This window comes from Cajanus cajan, chromosome 4, assembly GCF_000230855.2.
Source record: "Cajanus cajan strain Asha chromosome 4, NIPB_CcT2T_4, whole genome shotgun sequence".
Lineage (NCBI taxonomy): Eukaryota > Viridiplantae > Streptophyta > Magnoliopsida > Fabales > Fabaceae > Cajanus > Cajanus cajan.
Genome location: NC_138520.1, coordinates 55663175 through 55685031, shown reverse-complemented (window position 1 = coordinate 55685031; position 21857 = coordinate 55663175). Strand labels below are relative to the sequence as shown.

Below are 21857 nucleotides of genomic sequence, written 5' to 3'. Positions count from 1 at the left end.
CGTTATCCAGATGATTTCCCTTCTCAATAATTTCTTTGAACTTTTTTAGTATATATTATGTTATGTTATAAATTTTTTTTTTCAGTCTCTGAACCATATTTCTGTCTTTGAATTTATGATATGTTAGGAATTTTTATTTTCAATTTTTGAATCACATTGCGACATTTTGTTGAACGTACGTATGTGATTGACATTTTGGAACGGCCCGTTCTGAATCCAGAACGGCCCGTTCTGCTACAGTCGTGGTGTGTTAATTTTGCATATAGAACAACCCGTTCTAAATACAAAATTAACACACAACATGTGCAACCAGAACGGGCCGTTCCAATTTCAGAACCGGCCGTTCTGGTTCCAGTTGCATTAATGAAATTTAACATCCACCTATGCATCTACGGGACATCCACGTGGCCAACAGTTAACTCTATTTAAATAATTTGGACGGAAGTCTAACATTGCAACCAATTAATTTATTAGGGACTAAATTGAGATCAAAAATAAAAGTGAGACTAAATTGAAACAAATAATTATTATAAGGGACCAAAATAGATTTTTAGCCAAAAATAAAATGAAGTTTTTCATCAGGGCTGAACACAACCCAACCCCCCAAGAATAAAGAAATACAAAGCATCAGCTCCACTGAGACCCGAAAAATAAACTCGAAAAAGTTGCAGTCTACTGGCTCCTTCTGAAAGGACTAAACAAATAACCCATAATGATTTCACATCTCCAGCCCTCATAATGGCTCCAAGTAGTTACCTGTTTTTTCACTAAAGAAGTGTAGTGTTTCTTGATACACAAACAATAAGATAACCTCTGACATGTACCATTTAAGAGACTTAAATGGTTACAAACTAGTAATATCAAAATATTTGCAGACACCAATGGCAGATGCATACATCAGAAATCTTGTATTCACAAAACTTTGAATTGGCTTTTGCTCATAAAAATGATTCCTATCCCAGTTATCTAACAGACTAATAATACATTCACTAATCTAGCAGAACAAAAACAAAGTGTTCCTCTGCACAAGGGCAGGCAGAACAAGACAAAAAAAGAGGGAAAGTAGGGGGGAGGGGGTTTACAAGGAAAGAAGAGACGACCCTGTACACATACCTCTATATTCGTCTCTTTACAGAGAAAATGGGATAAAACCCTCTAAAAAACAGTGGTAATATACAAGACCTTTGAAACAAGAATAAAGTAAGCAATGATGCCTACCAATACAATTTTTCCTAATCTTTAAACAGGACCTAGAGAAAACAATGGATATCTATCTCCATATATCCCAAAGCCTCATGTATGACCGCTTAATCTGCACAAAAATCATAACAAAAACTAAGCCTTTCATTCTGCCAGAAAAAAAAAAAATAGACAACTACACCAGAAAAGAAAAATCAAAGGCCAGATAGCATATAACTGATGCACAATTAATAGTAACCTTGGATCTTGAGCAATACGTATTAAAAAAGAATAAATTTCATCAGTGGATTTTCTCTAGGAAAAAACAATCGCCACATGCCATAACAAAATTGAAGTCTTTTTTTCATTTCATTTGCCTGGAAAGAATTTGATACACATACAAGAAAAGAAAAACCAAAGGCTACATCCAATTTGCATCCAACACGTATTATACAAAAGAATAAAATTCATCAGCGGATTTTCAATAGGAGAAAACAACCATCACATCCCTTTATGTTAGTCCAAAGAAACTATTTGCAACTAAAAAATCCAGTGGTCATTTGAGAGGAACAAAATGATAGTGGAAGGGAAGTGAAATTATGCCCGTAAAGGCAGAAGTAGGGAGGAGTCGAACATGTAAATGTGGTTGAAGATTGCGTGCAAAAATAACAAAATAGATCGGTGTCAATGGGAGAGAGAAGGATTATATAATGGGCACTGTAACCGAAGAGGGGGTACAAGGAAATTGGTATCAATATTGGCTAGGCCGGGAAGAAGTTCAGGAAAGGGGTTCTCAAGTTCTTTTTCTTATTTTCTTGGGTTGCATCCTGGCAACAGAGGTTTATACCTCTAATATAGCTCAAATTAAGTATCAAAATTACTTTAGTTTTATCATTCCAATAAGAAAAATATGCATATAAAAAATACCATGGTCATTTACATACATACCACCATCATAGTTATCAATCTCGGGTGGTAGAACAAAGGGGGTGCCCTAAAATGGCAATAGCAGGATAGCAAAAATGGGGATGCCTCATGGCTTTTATTTTAATATTATAGCACAAACTAAATAATTTATACCTTGCATACAAGTACTCAAAATAAATAAATAAATAAAGACATTCAGGATAAATAAGTCACAGTTTACACTCAAACCATCAATCCAGGAGCAATAAGAATGTAAGAATAAAGTCAACATAAAGTTGATGGTGAAATTATTCAGGGGGGTGGACAGAACACATTAGATAAAAATTACGAAAACGAGAACTGTTCATTGTGAAGAAAGAAGAAAGAACAGAACCAAACAAAACAAAAAAACAGACATATGTAAGCTCTGAAGTGTTAACAGAACATGGTCAGTGGCCAGAAAGGTTTCTAATCTAAAACAAATAGCAGGTTAACAAAACAGGAGAGAAATCATAAGTTCCCCCACCAAACAAAAATAAATTTCAAACTATAAATGATTTCATATACCTCTATTGACCAGCTCACACAATTTTACCTCTTCCCTCCGTGAAAAAGATTAAATAAAATATGTACTTCAATAGTGACTAAATTTTCCTGACACAAGGCAATAGAAAATAAAAATACCTGTACAATGGTGATAAAAGGGCATACAGATTCCAATTCTGACAGAGCCGAGCACACTCCGCTGCTCCATCCATTAGAAGTCATCATTCCACTTTTGAATTAGGAGGACAGATAAGCAAACTGCTCTGCCCTGGTTGCATATGTTGCACTTGTTGCTGAGCTTGGCGTTGCAATGCTAGACCTTTGGGAGAAAGCTGTTCCTGCTCCTGTTGCTGCTGCTTATGTTCTTCTGGAGGTTCATATGACTTTTGAGATAGAATAGGTTGTGATGAAGTTTGTTTAAGGGGCGGTTGTTGTTGCTGCCACTGTCCCCCAGAATTATGTGCATGAGAAGGTAAGCTAGTTGATAATTGTTGTGGGCCCATCCCTTGACTAATAGTTGATGGCTCATTTCCAGCAGAATTTCCAACGGGTGTACTCCCAAGAAAGCTCGCTTGAGTAACTGGATTGGACACACTGGAATCAAATGGTGATTCTGATGTCTGCCACTGAGAAGATACAGTAGGAGGAACAACAGTTACACTTGCTGCATCCATACAACCTGGAGATGTTACAGTGTTTGAACCAACTTGTGAAGCACTGTTTGCAGGATGTTGATCAATGTTAGTTGAATCAGATTGAGACATGCTTGACGACTCAGAATGCACCTGACAATTTGGTTGCAACATTCTCTGAACACTTGGTTGAGCTTGATTACTTTGCTTACAATGTGGCTGAGATTGTAATGGCAGTTGATGATGGTTAGAAGCAACAGCTGGCTGTGGAGTTGAAGCTATATGGCCTGAAGTAACTGACAAAACATGTCCTTGAATTCTATTATCAGAAGGAGATGCCACTGACTGAAGTTGTTTCAATGAAGTGTTTGTTGGACCAGAATGTAGCTTTTGCTGCAACTGTGAATGATTTGAAGAACGGGCAGAAACCAACGGCTTGGATGACTGATTTGGATTACCAGATCCAGGATGTATGTTTTGACTTTGCATCATGGGGGGCATGATTTGGTCCCCTTTCTCAACAGTTTGGCTTCCTGGAGGTACAGATAATCCATTTAGATGAGAAGGATCCACAGAGTTATTCTGATGGATCAACATGTTTCCTCTCCCTAGTCCTTTCAGAACTTTTGTCTGCTGTTGAGACTGTGCATGTTGTGGCTGATTAGGATGCTGCCTACCAGGTTGTGGAAACTGCCGCTGCTGTGGCTGTCGTTGCCGTTGTTTTGTGGCTTGATTAGTCAATGCACTAGCACTAGGATTCCGGCTGAAACCATGTTGTAGGTGATGTTTCTGCTGTTGGTGCTGAGAAGACATGGGAGTCAAAGGGGATGTCGATGTTACAGGGGAAAGAGATACTTGCTGCGATGAATTTTGAGGTTGTGCCTGGGAACTATTTTGCAGAGGTGATGATATAGGAAGTTGAGACTGTGCCTGAGCATGCGGAATCAAAGCATTCGATGCAGCAAGCTGCTGTTGTTGTTGTTGGTGCTGCAGATACCGTTGTTGTTGGTGTTGCAGTTGACGTTCCTTTGCAAATCGGATTGCATAGGCCTGTTGTGAATTAGCAGCAGCATGATTCGGACCTTGAAGAGGATGGGGATTACTGAGATGGGACTGTTGCTGAGATAGTTGATGTGGCTGCTGGGAATGTCCTGGGTATGATTGAACAGATGGTGGAGTTGTCTGATTATTAAAGGAAGAACTCATCCCACTAAAGGCAGGAATGCCTTGGCTGTTCCCTTGTGTAACCTGCATTGGAAGTTCCGGAACCATCATCTGTCTTTGGTGTTCTTGATTATGGCCAGGCTAAAGAAAATGGGAAGAAAAATCATATGTCAAAATAAAATAGGATCACCATAAATGTTAACATACGCAAAGAGGAAAAATCAATCAAAATAGAACTAACTTGCTATAAACTTATTGCCCAACCAAATCCAAGAGAAGCTATTGGAAATGGAAACATTGTAAAATCTTGGATGCTGAGTTTGATGAATATTAAGTTTCACAGCCACAAGCAGAAATTTTAACTCCACAATGTTAATTGTTACGATAGAACTAATTAAATCCAAAGAGAAGAAAAGAACACTTCTCACCCTCATCATATGCACAGTCTCCCTAGGTCTCAGCATTGAATTGCCTTGTCCAGCACCAACTCCAGAGTGCATATTTACAGGGCTTGGCATCCCCACCATACTAGAAGAAAGCATGCCCCCAGAACTAAGCATAGATGATGAAGGCATTCCTTGAAACCCTGGTCTAGACATTGTAATGCTCCTGTTAATACCACCCATCATGCCCATACCATTTCCACCAGGCAACATTCGCACACCACCACGATCACTTCCTGAAAGAGATCCAGGAACAGACATGGTAGATTGCTGCATGTTTCTGCTAGATATCATCTGATTATATTGTTGTATTCTCTGCTGTTCATCAACTGATAAAGGTGGAGTCCGTGAAACTCCGTATCTACTGTCCCTGAAAACAGATGCAGTCCCCATGCATTGAATAACTGATATTGTTATGTATATTCAATAATTACACCTCAAGAATCTCCAGTAATATAATGTGCTAACCTGACAGAGGCTGCCAATGGACCAGATGATGATAAGTTATTACTAAGACTAATACCAGAAGATGTTGGACTTGGTGAATTTAGCCCAGCTGATGGAAGCACCGATGATGCTGAACTATGATTTGATAATGGTAAACCACCAGCATGCGAGACTTGATACCCAAGGGGTAGGACATCTGGGCTTGCTTGATTTGTATCACAAAGATCGAGTGGCCTTCACCAGAACTCAAACATGATTAAAATACTTGTGTGGTTGTGTGCAACATAATAATGTACAGACAGAAAGTGAAAATTACAAGAAAAGCCTAATTCTGGCCAACTGAACATAGACAGTAATGCAAATATGATATAATATTCATAACTTTGAAACTTCAATGTTACCCCCTCACCCCCACCACCACACACAAAAATCAAATCAAATTAAATCAAACTTACGTCAAAAAACCTCCATTCAAGTTGTTTGGGCAGACTTGGTTAAGGGCATTCACGTGTGAACTATGGACAGGTACCAATTGTTTCATATCCTGGTTATCATTCTACATTGAAACAAAATAATTTCAAATTAGTTTCATAGAAACTAAAGAAAAAAAAGGGACAATATAGTATATTTTGAATTTCTTATTCTTATAACCACCCCTGCTCATATATACATATCCTCTAGAAATAACTACACCAACCAGCAGCATATGTCCCATATCAGTGATATTACCATACAAAATCAACAGAGTCCCAACAGGAAATAAAAAGTTGTGTTGTTTTCACAATTAATCAAAAAATATAATCTTTCTTTCCTTTTCTCTATTTTCTGTTCTAGGTTCCTTAAAATAACAAAGCAGGAAAAGGTGGAAGGAAATATTTGAATAGTCAAATGTGAAGATAGCATTAAACCAAAAATATAAAAAACAAATTATTAAAAGTTTAAACTGATGCAAGTATAGATTTATAAAATCATAAAATTAGTTCTTACAATTTGAAACTAAGGTCTAACTCAATCATACAAAACCAACTTGTAAAATGAAAACTGTCCAAGCTTTTATAAGCTCTATTTAAGTCATATCTATACTTGAAGTGGTTGTGGAAATAAACACAACCCTTGAGGCTGAAACTAATGCGGGCTACGGTTTACTGCAATTAAAGTGGCATTCCAATAGTTTTTGTAAAGAATATTTGTTGTAATGCAAACATCTTAAAGTTATATTCATACAATTGCAAGCTTCGCTTGATTGAAGTTGACTAACTAAAATTCAACCATTTATCAATTAAGTTCATAAAAGCAGTTGAAAATAATAAATATCACTTTTAAATGTCATTGCAATTGCATATTAGAATCCACCTAATATAAACGCTTTTGATTAAAACCTGATTCCTGTGGTAACGTTGCTTCTGCCCAATCTTGATGATTTTGTCAAAATGAGACTTCAGAGTATCCTCCTCCATTGGTCCTTGCAAACGTTGAAACAACTGCCTGGCACTGCCCTGCTAAAGATACAAAATTTTATAACCAATAAAAAATGAAAATTTTGACAGCAATGAGGATACACATGTGTGTGTGAAGGAAAAATACAAAACATGAAATAATTAAAGTATTTATGCCTTTGGAATTCCAGGTAGTGTAGACGGATAAGACTGAGAAGACCCTGAGTCTTCAGCACTATCTGCACCATCCCCAGCACTTCTATCCATTAAAATCTTGTGACGCTCCTTGCATTCTTTTGGCTTCCGAAAGATACACTGCAAATATTTACAGATCCATAAAATATCTGAGAAATAAAGGAGACAAGAAAGAATAGTTCTGTGAAGATTGACTGACTGAAAAACAGAAAAAGGAGAGAATTCTCCTTCCCAGGGTTTCCCTTTTCACAACTACTGCTCTGTTTTCCAGTGCTAACAAATCTATATGAATCTACACCTACCCTCCTACTGTAACTGTTGTCTCATTTTCCTTTATGTTCAAGTTCAACCTCTTCAATGATGTTAAAATTGGGGAGTCCTGCATCAAAATCCCTGCTGTTCAACCTTCTATATTGTTTTTCACACCCGGGATTCTGTTTAAACAATCTCCCCATCCACATTGTTAGAAATAGGAGCATTTAATGACTATTACTCTTCTAAGTAGCTTAATTATTGTGTTTAGCTGAGTGGTGATAATTTAACTAGTCTCTTGAAAATAGTGGTAGCTATTAAATAGATCACTCAGCTGAGTGGTGCAATGACTTAGCAAATAGGGAAAATAAAATCTCTGTTTCTCTCTACGCATGGTATCAGAACTTCTTGAGTCACTGTTAGAAGTTCTCCAGTGACCAACAAAATCTGGGACTGTCAGAACTTTTCTGACATCTTTCCCAGCCACAGGTAGAACTTGTCTAAGAGCATCTGCAATGGGGGTTGCTTATAAGCAACCCCCATTGGAGATGCTCTAACAACCTTTGGACATGTTTTAGGGTTCAGTTTGCCCCCACATTTTTCTTTTATTGCCTGGGTTCACTCTCCTTGTTATTATGTGTGACTCGTGCGTGCCAATTAATTTTCAAAGGCTAAAATAGTTCTGGTAATTGAAGTTTCCCACTCCAAGAAAGATATTTCATACCTCAACAGTAATATGCCACATATTTATCCGCATATCATTACCTTAAATTGTATAGTACTGTTGATAGCATCACTAACAAGCTCCCAGTTTGGACCCATATCATGGACCAGGACAACAAGAGCCTGCAACATTGGATAAGAAAACCAATTTATGCATGTCATGAAGTTGAAATATTTATTCCAAAAGAGGACATAAGAGTTAAGCCAAAGTAGCTAATGAACAACAAACAACCTGATCTTCAAATAGTGACCATGGACTTCCAGAACCTGGCTGTCCCGCAGAAACCTATAAGAATCAACAAATAAAAAAAAAAGCAAATAAATATATCAGTTGGGTGATAACAGGCATTTTGCCACCACACAACCATCTGAGTTCCCAACAAAATTACCTTAAGTGCTTTGGCTTTCCTACCCCTATCTCGTCCACTACTAATGATTCTAATGAATTTACTAGGATTGGACATGTTACTCATTTGCGAAGCAGCAGGTGAGGGAATAGAATTGGTCATTGGAGCAACATTGTCAAAAGTATCAAGGGATTGCTTTGTCGTCTTTAGCTTCTTCGCACTATGCCCATACAAACCTTCAAAACAAGACAGTTTAATACATCAACCATGACAAAAATTAATACCGACAAACAGAAAAAAAAAATCTAAATATTTTATCAGATAAGGTGGTTACCACTACTTCCATTAGGTTCAAAGTGATGACTATCCAATCTCTTCTTGGAATGATCCCTCTGCATTGTAAATACATTAAAATACCATGAGAAAAGCATTGTAGTTGTGAACAACTACGAATGGCATATAATTGAGCAACTGCTACACCAAACATAATGGATGCTATGAAAGTACTTCACATTAATGTAATAACATGTTTCTAAATACATCATATTTATGCCAAATTACACAAGCAGAAACTAAAGCTCAGTTTCACCATGACCAAGTAGAAAGATTAATATCATGTGACAAGCATATTTTATTTAAAAAGAATTACCTGTTCATTCAGAACAACAGAATCCAGTTGCCATCCCTGATCATATGCTGGACCCTGTACACATAATTGTTAAGCAACCACAGCACAAATAGTCAAATACATATTATTTAAAAATATTACAAAAAAAAACAAGTCTCAAAGTCTGCAGACTTGGTTACTTGAAAACAAATTTTGATTACCAGATTCTTGGGCTTCTTCTTCTTTGTTTTAACTGATGTTTCTCCACAGTCATAAGGTAATTGCTTTTCAAAATCTCCAATTGACTCCACCTCCACACTTTTGTGGATCTGTGATCCATGTAAAGTACTCTGGTCATCCTGAAAGGAATTGGTATCTCCGCTTGAAGCATCTGTCTTAGCTTGAGCATGTACTGTCCCAGAGACCCCAGCAAAAGGACTCACAACTCTCTGCCTGGAAGCTGTACGCACACGTTTGGTTGGTATTGTTCCTACATTTAAACTAGCAGGCCTTTTTCCGAATAGCACAGATGGCTGAGCTGCAGTTGAATAGTGTCCATAAGGCAAATCAATTCCAATTTCACTGGACTTATGAGTGCAAGACTTTATCTTGTTTTTGTGTTTCTTCTGTAATGATTTTGATGATCTGCTACCCTCATAGACACCATGCATATAATAAGTGCTAGTTTCTCCTTCATCCTCATCATATGCAATCTCTTCATGTCCAAACTCTACATATAAATTTACAAAGGAAAAGAAATTGTGATTGATTCCAGACTGATTGACAATGCACATATAAATCAAATAATCTAAATATTCCCAATAGTACCTGCTGCAGCATCATATATAGATGTTTCAACTTCCTCTTGAATGCTACTTCCAGTTTTCTGGGGGGAAATAGTATCATCAAAAGTAGAAATAAGACTTAAGACATAAAAGAACAAGGCTGACCCGAAAATATCTTCAAACTAATAAAACTTCAGTGGCAGTCATAAAGCATTAAACCATCCAAGAATTTAAGGTAGTAAAATTCAAGCAGATATCTACCTCAAACTGTAGAAAATGAGATTCAATAGACTTTCTGTATGCTTCCATAGCGGTAGGAGGTACTGTATAGAAAAGGCTTTCCTGGAAATTATGATACAACATGTAAAAGACGTGACTATGCTAAAACAATTTGCTTATTGTGACAAACTAATAGTAAAAGTAAGCCACAAAATCATCTATATTCCATGTTTAATCATTATGAAAAATTCACTCCAAAGTAATCAATAATTCTAAAAGAAAAAATTATGGATGGTGTAATAATAACTAATACTCATTTTATCTTAAATTTATAAGAAATAGACTATACTTCTATACTAAAATAAATATACTAATATAAATAAATATACCAAGATAAAGAGGATAATCCCATTTGGTCTCCATATTTTTCTTACCTATATTACTCTTAATAACTACACATACACTCAGATAACCTCACATGACTATAAAAAAATAAAAAAAATAAAAAATAAAAAAATAAAAAATAAAAATAAAAAACTATTCATTAACACAAACTAATACAAGAAAAAATTTATTACTTTCTCTTCTTTTAATGCAGGGGAAAAGTGCCTTTTTTCAGCTAGTAGATAAATAACTTTCTAATTATAAATATTTTCTTATCTTATGTTACATTGGATTTCTTTTATAATAATATCTTCACTAGTAAATTTAGAAATATATAATTTAACATATTTTATGTTACTGGTTATATTTGATTGAATTTTACAGTGCAACGCATGGCAATATACAGCATGTAAAAGACATATCTGGTAAAAAAAATGCTTATTATAGCAAAAAGAAAAAATAAACCACAAAACTATCTGTTAAATCATATTGAAACAGCCACATTTGAAAAACAAGATTTTGAGTTGTCTAACAGTGAAAACAAACAAGAGACAAGTCACTAATGTACAAAACTATTAAGCTAATCAAATGAGGATAAGGTAACTTGGTCCATACTTCTGTAAGACGATCATCCCATGACATATCAGCAATACCCGAGTCACATATTTTATCTGGTGTTGTTGGTGCTTCTGCTTGACTTGAAATTCCACATGATCTATTATCCTTTAAAAATCTCAATGCATATGTATGCACCTTATGTGCCACATGTTTTGTCTGATTTTGCCCATCCAAGTATTTGATTGTTTCCAATTCCTGACCAAAACCACCAACTTTCAAGCATCAGTAAAAAATAGCTAAGATTATGTAAAACAATTAGCATAGAAAGCTAAAACTGCAGAAAAATGGAGAAAACTTAGAAGCATCTCAAAACACCCAGATCATAATCATAACATGAACATTCAAATCATGCAATAGTAATGAATCACTCATGCATCTAAATATTATAAAAAGCAAAGAGCCAACGCAAACAAACATGCATCAGCAAGGATGACAACAATGACCAAACTGAAAAGCAAGAAATACAACAATAAAAACCAATATACCAAAAAGTAGGTATAATGAACAATTCTTAAACTACATTTTCAAATAAGATTAAAATATTCAGCTATGTAAATAATAAGAGGAAAAATGGCATTGTATAATTTAGTTTTTCAGTCTTTGGACAAATAATAGGAATACCTATTCAGATCAAGCATGAAAAAGTCCATCTGGAACACAATAGATGATACATAAAACAAATCAACGTAAACCAGAACACAAGCATACCATCTATAACATTTTTATAAGCAAGCACTAGATTCAGGATTCACAAAGCATGACATAAAGGTAGCTCTTTCAAGCTTATGTGATCACAAAGTACATTTCTAAAAGCAAAATACAATGTTAACAATTGAATATTTTGTTTCATAATTAAGAATAGAATAATAAAAGGACAAAGTAATATAACAAGCACCATCTCAGAATTGCTCCTCTTATCCCCAGTAGCTACATTTGAATCAATGTTCCCAGATTCAACTGAACCATCAATGCACTTATGATCAGGAACATCATTGTCAAGAAGGAGCTCAATTGAATGCCAAAACTGCATGACAGCCTTTGCCATGTTGTGAGACAAAGTTTTCACCCCAAGATGTTTGTTTTGTTTTTCAAATCTTAACCGAGAAGTACAAGATGCCTGATGCGACAATTGTGCAGCAGCAGATATCTTCCAAAGACGCTCCTACAAAAACATTTTGGTGGGATAAAAAATATGTATCAGAAAAGATGTATTAAAATTCAAATATCAATTAAATATAATAAGGGATAGTATGCTTCAAGTCCTTAGAATAATAATAGAACATAGAATCACAAGTAGGTCTAGAAAACAAAACCTGAGCAAAATCATTTGCCAACCATGCCATTTCCTCCAGGACAAATCCCCAGTGAGACTTTCTGCGGATCTGTGAGGGAAATGTGCAAACAGATAACTCTGCAATCCTCTTCCGCTTGACCTGTGTTAACATGTCAGATGTTTATAGTTTACTGACAACCCCACAAATTTTACAAGAACAATAATCAATAGAATTAATAGAAACAAAAATTTAAACCTCTATAATTTTTGCCTCTTCTAAAATAGAATCTTCATGAGCCTTGTCTGCTAACTTCAAGCTGTGTGTAGAACTCGGTTGACAGTTAGAGGTGGTAGTAGTAACCTTTTCAACCAGAGCAGTTTGAGTTGTTGAAATTGACACATCTTTACGTCTTTCACAGCTGTCTTCCCTGATACGATTGGGATGATCCATCAAGACAACACTTCCCTCTCTATCAGCATTTGATATGGAACTTTCACTATGATGCAGTCCTTTAACATTGGAAGAATCTTCTGCCTTGTTTTGCATGCAAGAACTATCAATATGGATGTCTTCCTCACTTTTGATCATATTACCACCACCAGGATGGCTTTTGTAACCAGCATGATGTTCATTGTTAGTAGTAGCACCAGTATTGGTCTTATTCCTTTCCTTTACAACCCCACAGCTAGTTAAATTCAACTTCTCAAATTCCGATGTTTGTTCCATAGTATTTCCATTTTCATCAATATTCTTTGCATTACTACACATATTATTATCATTACTGTTATTATTTACATCTCTAGCTAAACTAGTTTGTGGGCAGGAGGACTCTGAATCAAAATTCTTGATGCCTAATGCAGCACTGCAATTTTGGTCTCCAATTGGTACACCTCTCCTGTCTACTTTTATGTTGCCAAACCCATTTGGCTGACCAGAACAAGATTCATTCCCAGGTTGTGTAGTAGCAGCACATGGTGGAGGCTCAAGATCACCTGAAGCTCCTAGGTCCATTTCTCCAACTGATTTAGCTTCCCCAGAAACCAAGACAACTGGAGTCTGTATAGCATCATCTTGAGAAGGCATAATTCGTAGATCTTCTTTGAAGTTTCTATTCGTGGTAACATCCAATTTGTCTTTGGGAACACTAGCACTGCCACTAGCTGTTTGACGAGCTTCGACAACAACCAATTCATTATCCAGTGGGTTATTATTAGATGTTGGATCTTTAGAGAGCATCTCACCATTTAAACTTGTAGGCTTTGGCTTAGAAACAGAAGGCACATTGTGGTCCTTTTGTTTGTTTGTATCAGATATTATTCCCTTCCCATCCCTTGAAGCCCCACGAGGGCCATGATTTGACTTGGACCTATTCCTTCGAGCATATGGCCGGAAAATAGCAGAATCTTCTGTCTCCTTTGCATTTTGACTCCCACCAATTCGAGAAGACTGTTCTGAAGGAGCAATATTATTCCTTTTATTTGAATGTAGAGACCTCTTTTCACCTTCAGGCAGCTCATTCTCACCATCAAAAAGCAAGAGGTTATCAGCAGTATTTGGTTCACTAAGAGAAGGGACCCCTGGTCTAGCACTACTGTCGACAGAGTCACCATGAGGGGAGGCAGTCAATACAAAACTACCTTTTGCTTCACTGAATCATATTAGAAAAGAAGACAAGTGAAAGAAGTGATAGGGCATTAAAAAAATTAATACACAGTAGATATTCATAAACAAGTAACACATACTATACTGGTGATAAAACAAAGGAATAAAAAAAAGAAAAATAATATCTAACCTGGTCACAAACTGCTCTTGATGCTGATCAGTGAGTGAAGTAGACTGAACACTAACAGAAGCAGCATTCCCTAACTTAAAGTCCAGAGGATTCCCTCCCTGCAATTAAAAAGCACAGCTGAGCTGGTCATCATTTATTTACATTGAAAAATTATTTAATAGAAGATTGTAAAAGAACAATACTTTCATACTTTTTCAAGAAATTCTAGTTCCCTTCTTCTTTCTTCACGAACATCATACTCCAGTCTGTATCAACATGCGTGAGTTATTCTTCATATAAAAAATTACATTGGTACTCAAAAAACGTGATCAAACAAATAATGGAAGTGCACAAACAGTTGTCCCTTCACCTGAGCTCTTTTTGAGCCTTCTCAATTGCTGCTCGGCGCGGAGAGGTTTTCAAACCTATACCACCTCCGCCATCAACAACACCTCCCATGGAATCAACCTCAGCATTTACAAGGAGAGCAGATCCTGAATTACATCCATGCATCCCACTCTTAATATCTAAGAGTGTAACTTTCCATTTAATAAAGAATCTGCTAATTTTGTAAAGAAATGAGGGCAAGTTAGGATGTTAATCCAGGTACAAAGCAAACTATTAAGGCATAGAAACTTCCTAACTGAGCAAACAATAGAAAAAATAAGAACTACATAATATTTAATGCACAGATAGTAACTTTATGTGTTCGTAGAAATTTAGTTCAAAATAATAAGTTGAAATAGGTGAACTACTTTTCAGCAAAACTTGATTCACTTCACTGAAGCAAAAATGTTCCCTGAAATTGAAAATGTGACTCAGTTCTATGCAAGCCTGTTAAACCAGGATGTCCAGAATTCGGATCTCCTAAATTCCAAATATTGCCTGTCATGCAGTTTGTATTTAGACGATCAAGTTCTCTTTTCCAATTAAGTTTTAGATTAATTCTGATTATAAATTAATTTGGATGGTTGAGATCATATACAGTTTTCTAAAAACAGTTAACCTTCTCAATCCAGGATGTCTACATTCCATCCTTGCAAACATGGGTTGCAATGGTACATACTGATTAAATATAAAAAGGAAACAAGTGTAGGAAACATAGGTAGGTTATGAAATTGTATATATCAGGAATCATGCTTATATTTCCAGGTAATATATAAATAACCTCTCACTCAAACTCAGTACTTTCCTTGTTTTATTTATTAAATAATTAATAATATATACCTAAACAAGAACAAAAAGTGCAAGTGGAAAATGATATGATGAACATTTCATAGATAAGTAACATGCACTGCATTACCATTTAAAATCTTTCGAGCGTTACTTATTATTATATATTATATTATATAATTATACAATTATATATATAATATTATATATATGTGTAAATATAAAATATATATATATACACACATACATGCATATATAAATTTGGTATCAATCAAGCACATTCATCAAATGATAGGGAATCTATCATTAAATATAAAACCATTTGTTATTGTAATGAACAGCTAGCATGAGCTAAAAGTTTTAGGTCCTGTATAATAATTCCCCATGTACATTATCAATCAAATGGATTTTTTTTATTTCAATTACAATTGAGATTCAGACATCTTCAGCATTGCAAAGGATGTCAGCTTCTACTGAGTGGAAAACTGATAAGTGATAATCATTCCACATAAGTCACAGGTAAATATTACTTTCAAAAGATGTAATACAATTTTAAAAAAATAGTTCTAAACCATTTACCAAGCAAAAGCTTCACCTTATAATCAAATCCCCCAAAACTCTTTGAGATACATGCTAGTAAATTTCTGCAACATAATGAAATTAGAAATCATGGTTATCCTTCCATAAGTCACCAGATTATATAAACTGTTTAAAAGATACAAAACATGAATACAACTCAACAGTTAAGAGGAAAAGCCAAATGTCCAAGTTGAAAGCGAACGCCACCCCTGCCCCCTCTCCAAGTTTAAAATGTTTGTACACGAAGTAGTCCTTGACCAGACAGAAGTGGCACATTAACAGCACACCCACATCAATTTAGAAAGATGCCAACTAAACTAATAGCAACAAGCTTAAAAAACGTGATAGTTAATAGTAAAGTTATCAACAATTATATTTGGCAACCATTACATGCATGAAAAGGTTGCCGCCAATGATTCCCTTCAAATTTTCAAACTACCATCAGCAACCACATGTTTACACTTCAAATTACTAGCTCCCCACTTAAATACCACCATTCTATTTTGCTTCCCGGTTAGTGTTCAAGACAAAAACTCCCACATTTAGTAACACACCAAACAATGCAGCACCCCATTAACAGACACAAACTCCATGCACAAACTCAAAGCCACTCATTCCATTTCAACACAATGCACACCCCGGCCGCAACAAGAAACAACGCAGCACAATTCCCCCCCAAACATTCAAAACCCTAACCGCACCCATTTCCACGCAATTTCCCCAATTCGCAAAACTCTAGGGTTTCCAGGGAATGCCAATAAAACAACAATTAAGGGCAGAAAAAGCACCTGAACGCGCAAATGGTAACCTAGGGCACAATTCAAAGGCGTCCGGAGTCGAAATTCCTCTCTCCTAGGGTTTTGGAAAAGGGGGTCCCTTGGAACGATAGCGAATTTGCCCTAAAACCTAACATGTGCGGCAACGAATGCGAGGCATGGAAGAAGGGTTGGTTCCTTGAGTGTGTGTGTGGGTGGAGCAATTGGGGTTGCGCTTTCTCTCTCTAGAATTTGAAGAATGAAAAGGGTGGTTTTGGTGAGAGAGAGAGAGAGAGAGAAAAGAGGGACTATGCGACCTCTGGTAGAGTGGCGATGTGGGCTTTGGGGCATGAAGACGACGACGCACAGAGGAGAGGGCTTGTGAGAAATTGGACGTCCATTTTGGGCTTTTATTATTGCACTCTTTTTCTTCTTCTTATTCGATCGATCGATGGATGGATGGATGGATGATTCAATCTAGTGAAAATGAGTTTTAATGAATCTATAATTTGTCTTAATTTTCTAATTTGTTTCCCATCTTGTTCATTAGGAGAAATGTTTTCGATTTGATTTGCTTTTATTGCAACGAAGACGACGATATATACGCCAAAATTACATTAATTTCTTACATTTTTTTTTCTTTTTTATTTAAAAAATAGATATAAATAATATTAGAGGATTCATCTAACTAAACAAAAAGAATCATTAATATGATTTTTTTAAGAATTTTATTATAAAATTAATATATTTATTATATATAGTCATATGTAATTAAATGATGATATAAAAAAAATTACATTATTTGTATATTTTAAGGGAATTCAAACTACTTTTAATCATTTTTTATTACATTACTTATAGCAACTAGTTGAATCTAGGTACTTCATGATTTTATTAAAAATAAAATCAAAATTAAATTAAATAATAAAAAATATATATTAATTTAATTGATATTACAATTTATCTTTAAATTTCAAGATTTGTAGTTTAAATCTTATATTTAATAACAATATTATTTTTTTAATAATAAAAAAATATAATAATATATTAAATATAGAGATCAAGATAATTATTTAAAAAAATTTATCTTCTTTTATATTTATAAAGATTTACAATTACCTTTTCTTCTATTTCGATGTAAAACAATGATATTTTTTTGTGAGCTTTTGTTATTTTTTATCTAATATCATCACAAAATTATAAATAATTAAGCATTATAAATAATTAAGCATTTATTTAGTTTATTATGTTCAATGAAAATAAAAAAATACCAAATAATTAAAATTTAAGAATAAATAACTTAAGAATTTATTCAATTATTATGTATGTCAAAGCTTCTAAAATATATGTTGATTATATCATACTAGTTTATATATATATATATATATATATATATATATATATATATTAGTTCATCTATAAGCACTTTTATTAATATCATTTTCATCTTGTTTTTTGAACTTTTTATTCATTTTTATATAGTATTCATATTTTTATATCTATTTTACCCTTAATAACTTAATAAAATAAAAATAAAAAATATTACGGGAGCCTTATATGTCATTAGTATCAATATAAAATTCTTATTATTAGATATAATTATAATTAAGATTTCACGACCGAGCTTTTTCGCACCCTTAGCGTACTTTCTCAGGTCCTGTTACTTTCTTAATTATAGCTATATTAATAACAAGAACTCTAAGTTTAACACTAATAACAATAAGGACCGTTCAAAGGGATCATTGATTAAATATATTTCTGATGCACAGGTTCCATTTTCATGGCAAGTGCAGAGCATACTCTATATTTAATAGTAGAGCAAAGTATTCTCTCACGGAAGGAAATCTAAGACATAATTACAAGAATAGAGTTTTCAGGAAAAAGAGAAGTGTTTAGAAACTCATGATAATATAAAACAGAAGTTTTATTTATGGTTGCGGTTCTTTGCCTCTCAATATTACACAAACCTTGCTTATATAGAGGAGTTGGGCTACCAGACTTGAAATCCTCATGAAGCAAATTTAAGACTATTATCGTAATGGCTGACGCTATTACAAACTCGTACAATGACTCATAACACAGCTCATACTGACTTACAAACTAGTACAATGACAGCTCATACTGGCTAAAGATGTTAAGTTACATCTGCCGACACAAACAACAAACTAGTACTTATAGGGATAAGATTCCCTCAGACTCAGTAATTTTACAAAAGATGTTAGGTCACATTTTATTGATACATAGCTGATCTTCAGGATAAGATTCCTTCACGTGATGGTCAGAAATTTCCATCAGTTAGTGCTTGAGGATAGGCTCATGACTAGATGACAAGTTTGGGTCTGAATTACTGGAATCAGAATCAGAGGTTGAGCTGTAGGCTTGAGATAATGTTGGACTATCAAGATGATATGCATTATCTTCATGCATTAGGATTTGCCCACGTGTATCAACACTTTCAAGAATGAGTTGTTCTGCTGGAGCCGTATTGACTGGTGGACAAACTTGCTTAGCCATACTGTAATAATTTATATCTGGCTCAGGAGGGCAAATGATATCTAATGGCTTTAAGTTGGCACATGTAGAACTTCTGTTAATGACTTCAGCAAAAGTTTCGTTTAACCTGTGAAGTTCAATGATCAATTCACTCTGATAAAAAAGAGGTTGATCTTCTTGAGTGAACATTTGAAGGTTTAGATATGTAGACCACATTTGAACTTGGTTTTGTGTCCATAATAATTTTGTTTTTGGATGTTTAAAATATGGACCATGAATAATGGCAATGGTAACCATTTTCCCCAAATCTCATTGACTAGGATCATGATGCTGTCGAATCCTTCTTTTTTCAGCTTCAAGGTCTTCAGTCCATTTTTGTATTGGTTCATACCAGGACATAAATTCCCATAATAATGAACCTTCATTTTCTGTATTCTGCAGAAAATTAATCATTTCCTGGGTAGGAAAGATTAATGGATATTGATGGAGTAAAGAGACGCTCCATAGATACCACATGTCATCTTCAAGAAATGTTTTTCCCAGTAAAATGCCAAAGATGTTTAAAAAGGGTGTGTCTGGATTAAACCAGTTTGGTTTGGGTGGAATATGGTGTTTGTGTAAAGAGACTGCTAGATAAGAGAACATATGTTGTCTAGCAAAATTTTGCAATGTTGCAGGAGAGACAGGGAAGTCTGGTGTGATTTCTGGAGGAAATTGGTTTTTCCAAGGATTAGGTTGAGAGGATGAGGGTGATGGCTCATTCATCAGGATCATTGGATAAGTATAATCAGAAGATATTATACTTATATGTTGGTTAGGCTTTCTTGGTCTAGAGAGGTAGTCTGGGATGAAATTGTCTTTTCCTTTGATATGTTTGACTGTAAAATCATACCTAGAAAACCATTCTTTTAGCCTGAGTATTTGTGCATTGGGAGGAACCCTGTTCTTGAATTCTAACATTCGTGGGAATACAGAATTATCCAGTTGAATTTCAAACTGATGTCCTCTGAGATGGAAATCAAACTTTTGAATTCCATGTTTGACTGCTAGAGTTTCTTTAAAGATGGTGTGATAATGAAGTTCTGATTCTTTAAACTTTCCACTAGCAAATCCACAGAAAAACTGTTGTCCTTGGACATCTTCAATCAGAATTGCACCCCAATAATGATCACTTGTATCTGTTTGCAAAATTCTTTTTCCTTCTCCAAGAATTTTTAGTGGAGGAGGATTTTGAGCAATCTTCTTCAGAGCTTTTACTGCCTCTGTTTGGGCTGATCCCCATGGAGGGGGATTCTTTTTTAGTAGCTTTGATAATTGTGAAATTTGAGGAGCAATTTTGGGAATAAAATGTCTAACATAATTAATAATCCCCAAGAACTGTTGAACCTCTTTGACAGTCATATCCTTTTTGTGGAAATTCTGGGAGTCTTTCTACAATATGAGGTTGAGGAACGTATTTGCCATAAGCAAAATGCATACCAAGAAAATTAACCTCTTTGACTCCGATTTTAGATTTCTTTGATGAAAGCATGACTCCATACTGGTTACAGATTTGGTGAAACTGTTGTAGGAGTTTTTTATGACTGTCTTCATTAGGAGAGAAAAGTAGGATGTCATCAATGTAGATCAAAGCACTATGCAAGATAGGTTCAAAGATTCGAACCATAGCCTTCTGAAATAATGAAGGAGCAACTTTCAGGCCAAATGGAAGGACTGTCCACTGGTAATGAGCATTTGGGATGCAAAAAGCTGTTTTTGGTCGATCCTTAGGATCTAGGCCAATCTGCCAAAATCCAGATTTGAGATCGAACTTTGAGAAGTAGTATGCATCCTTTATGTAGGCATGAAGTGAATATATCTTTGGAAGAGGAAATTTGTCATCTCTTAGAAACATATTCAGAGGTCTATAGTTAATGACAAGTCTCTTCTTGTTTCTAGCTTGTTCAGCTCTTTTATTCACATAAAATGTCGTACATGCCCAGCTTGAGTTTGTGGGCTCAATGAGTCCTTGTTCCAGTAATTGTTGGCATTCTTCTTTAGCTGCCTGATATTCACTTGGTGACATTCCAGGATGACTGGCCTTGGTTGGATTGATATCTTCATTCATTTTGAAAGGTAGTTGGACAAAGAATTCTTTTCTTGTCCATAGAGGTTGGGGATGTTTGAAGAGATCATGACTGTCAGCACATAGTTTTCTGATCTGATCTCCAATTTCTTCAAATCCTGGAGGAAGTTCTGCTAGTGAGAACATATTTGAATTCTTACAGAAAGGCTTGAATTCCCTTTTATATTTTAATCCATGAGCAAGAATTTGTAACTTGGTGCTCTGGACTAAAAGATCCCTACCAATGAGAATATCTTTTCCATGAAGGCTATCTCCAATTACTTTCATCCAAATTGTGCAATCTGGGAAAAGCTTAATTCCAATTTTTGAGGATGTAACTAGATCCGTTTGATAACTCTTTCCATCTGCAGTTATAAATTTATGAACTTGAGTTGTCCATAAATTTGATGGGAGTATTGCAGGATTGAGCATTGTTCTGGATGCACCAGTGTCAATAAATGCAATAACTTTGATAGGCACATCATACTTTGTTGGCAAAATGAATGCTTCAACATTTGGTAATAATGAAATCTCCTTTTCCTTTTGAAAACATACCTCTTCTATTTTCAGTATCGGAAAGTGGTTGCACTCATCATCAGTATAGTCAGAGTGTTCTGAGGAGCTATCATTTTCTCCTTCTGAGTGTGTGATGCCAAAGACAGTTAATTCATCTGGACTTTCTTGTTCATCGAACAGAGATTCTACATCTTCATCTTCCAGTTTGAGTGTGCTTATCAGCTTTGTGGCCTTCTTTTTGTTAGGGCAATTTTTTGAGAAATGTCCTTTTCTTCCACAAATAAAACACTTGCTGTTAGATCCTTTTCT

General features: G+C 35.1%; 1 protein-coding gene across 5 annotated transcripts; it reads right to left on the bottom strand.

The window, feature by feature from the left end:
• Positions 1–906: 906 nt before the first annotated feature.
• Positions 907–16943, bottom strand: LOC109802034 (chromatin modification-related protein EAF1 B). Of its 5 annotated transcripts, XM_083072621.1 has the most exons (25): positions 16469–16942; positions 15843–15932; positions 15697–15745; positions 14299–14487; positions 14140–14194; positions 13950–14047; positions 12413–13805; positions 12197–12316; positions 11779–12045; positions 10881–11078; positions 9924–10004; positions 9706–9763; positions 9099–9607; positions 8920–8973; positions 8605–8662; positions 8313–8506; positions 8156–8209; positions 7966–8046; positions 6931–7068; positions 6697–6813; positions 5773–5873; positions 5339–5551; positions 4856–5240; positions 2770–4568; positions 907–1312 (listed from the first exon to the last, which is right to left on the bottom strand). In XM_083072621.1, exons 4-24 carry the CDS (start codon positions 14439–14441, stop codon positions 2853–2855), a joined length of 6033 nt encoding a protein of 2010 aa, XP_082928747.1. In that variant the 5' UTR covers positions 14442–14487; positions 15697–15745; positions 15843–15932; positions 16469–16942; the 3' UTR covers positions 907–1312; positions 2770–2852. The 5 variants fall into 5 exon arrangements, with proteins under 5 accessions (XP_082928747.1, XP_082928749.1, XP_082928746.1 ...); XM_083072623.1 differs by lacking the exon at positions 15843–15932 and having other exon boundaries at positions 2770–4511; positions 16469–16943; XM_083072620.1 differs by lacking the exon at positions 15843–15932 and having other exon boundaries at positions 15681–15745.
• Positions 16944–21857: the final 4914 nt, after the last annotated feature.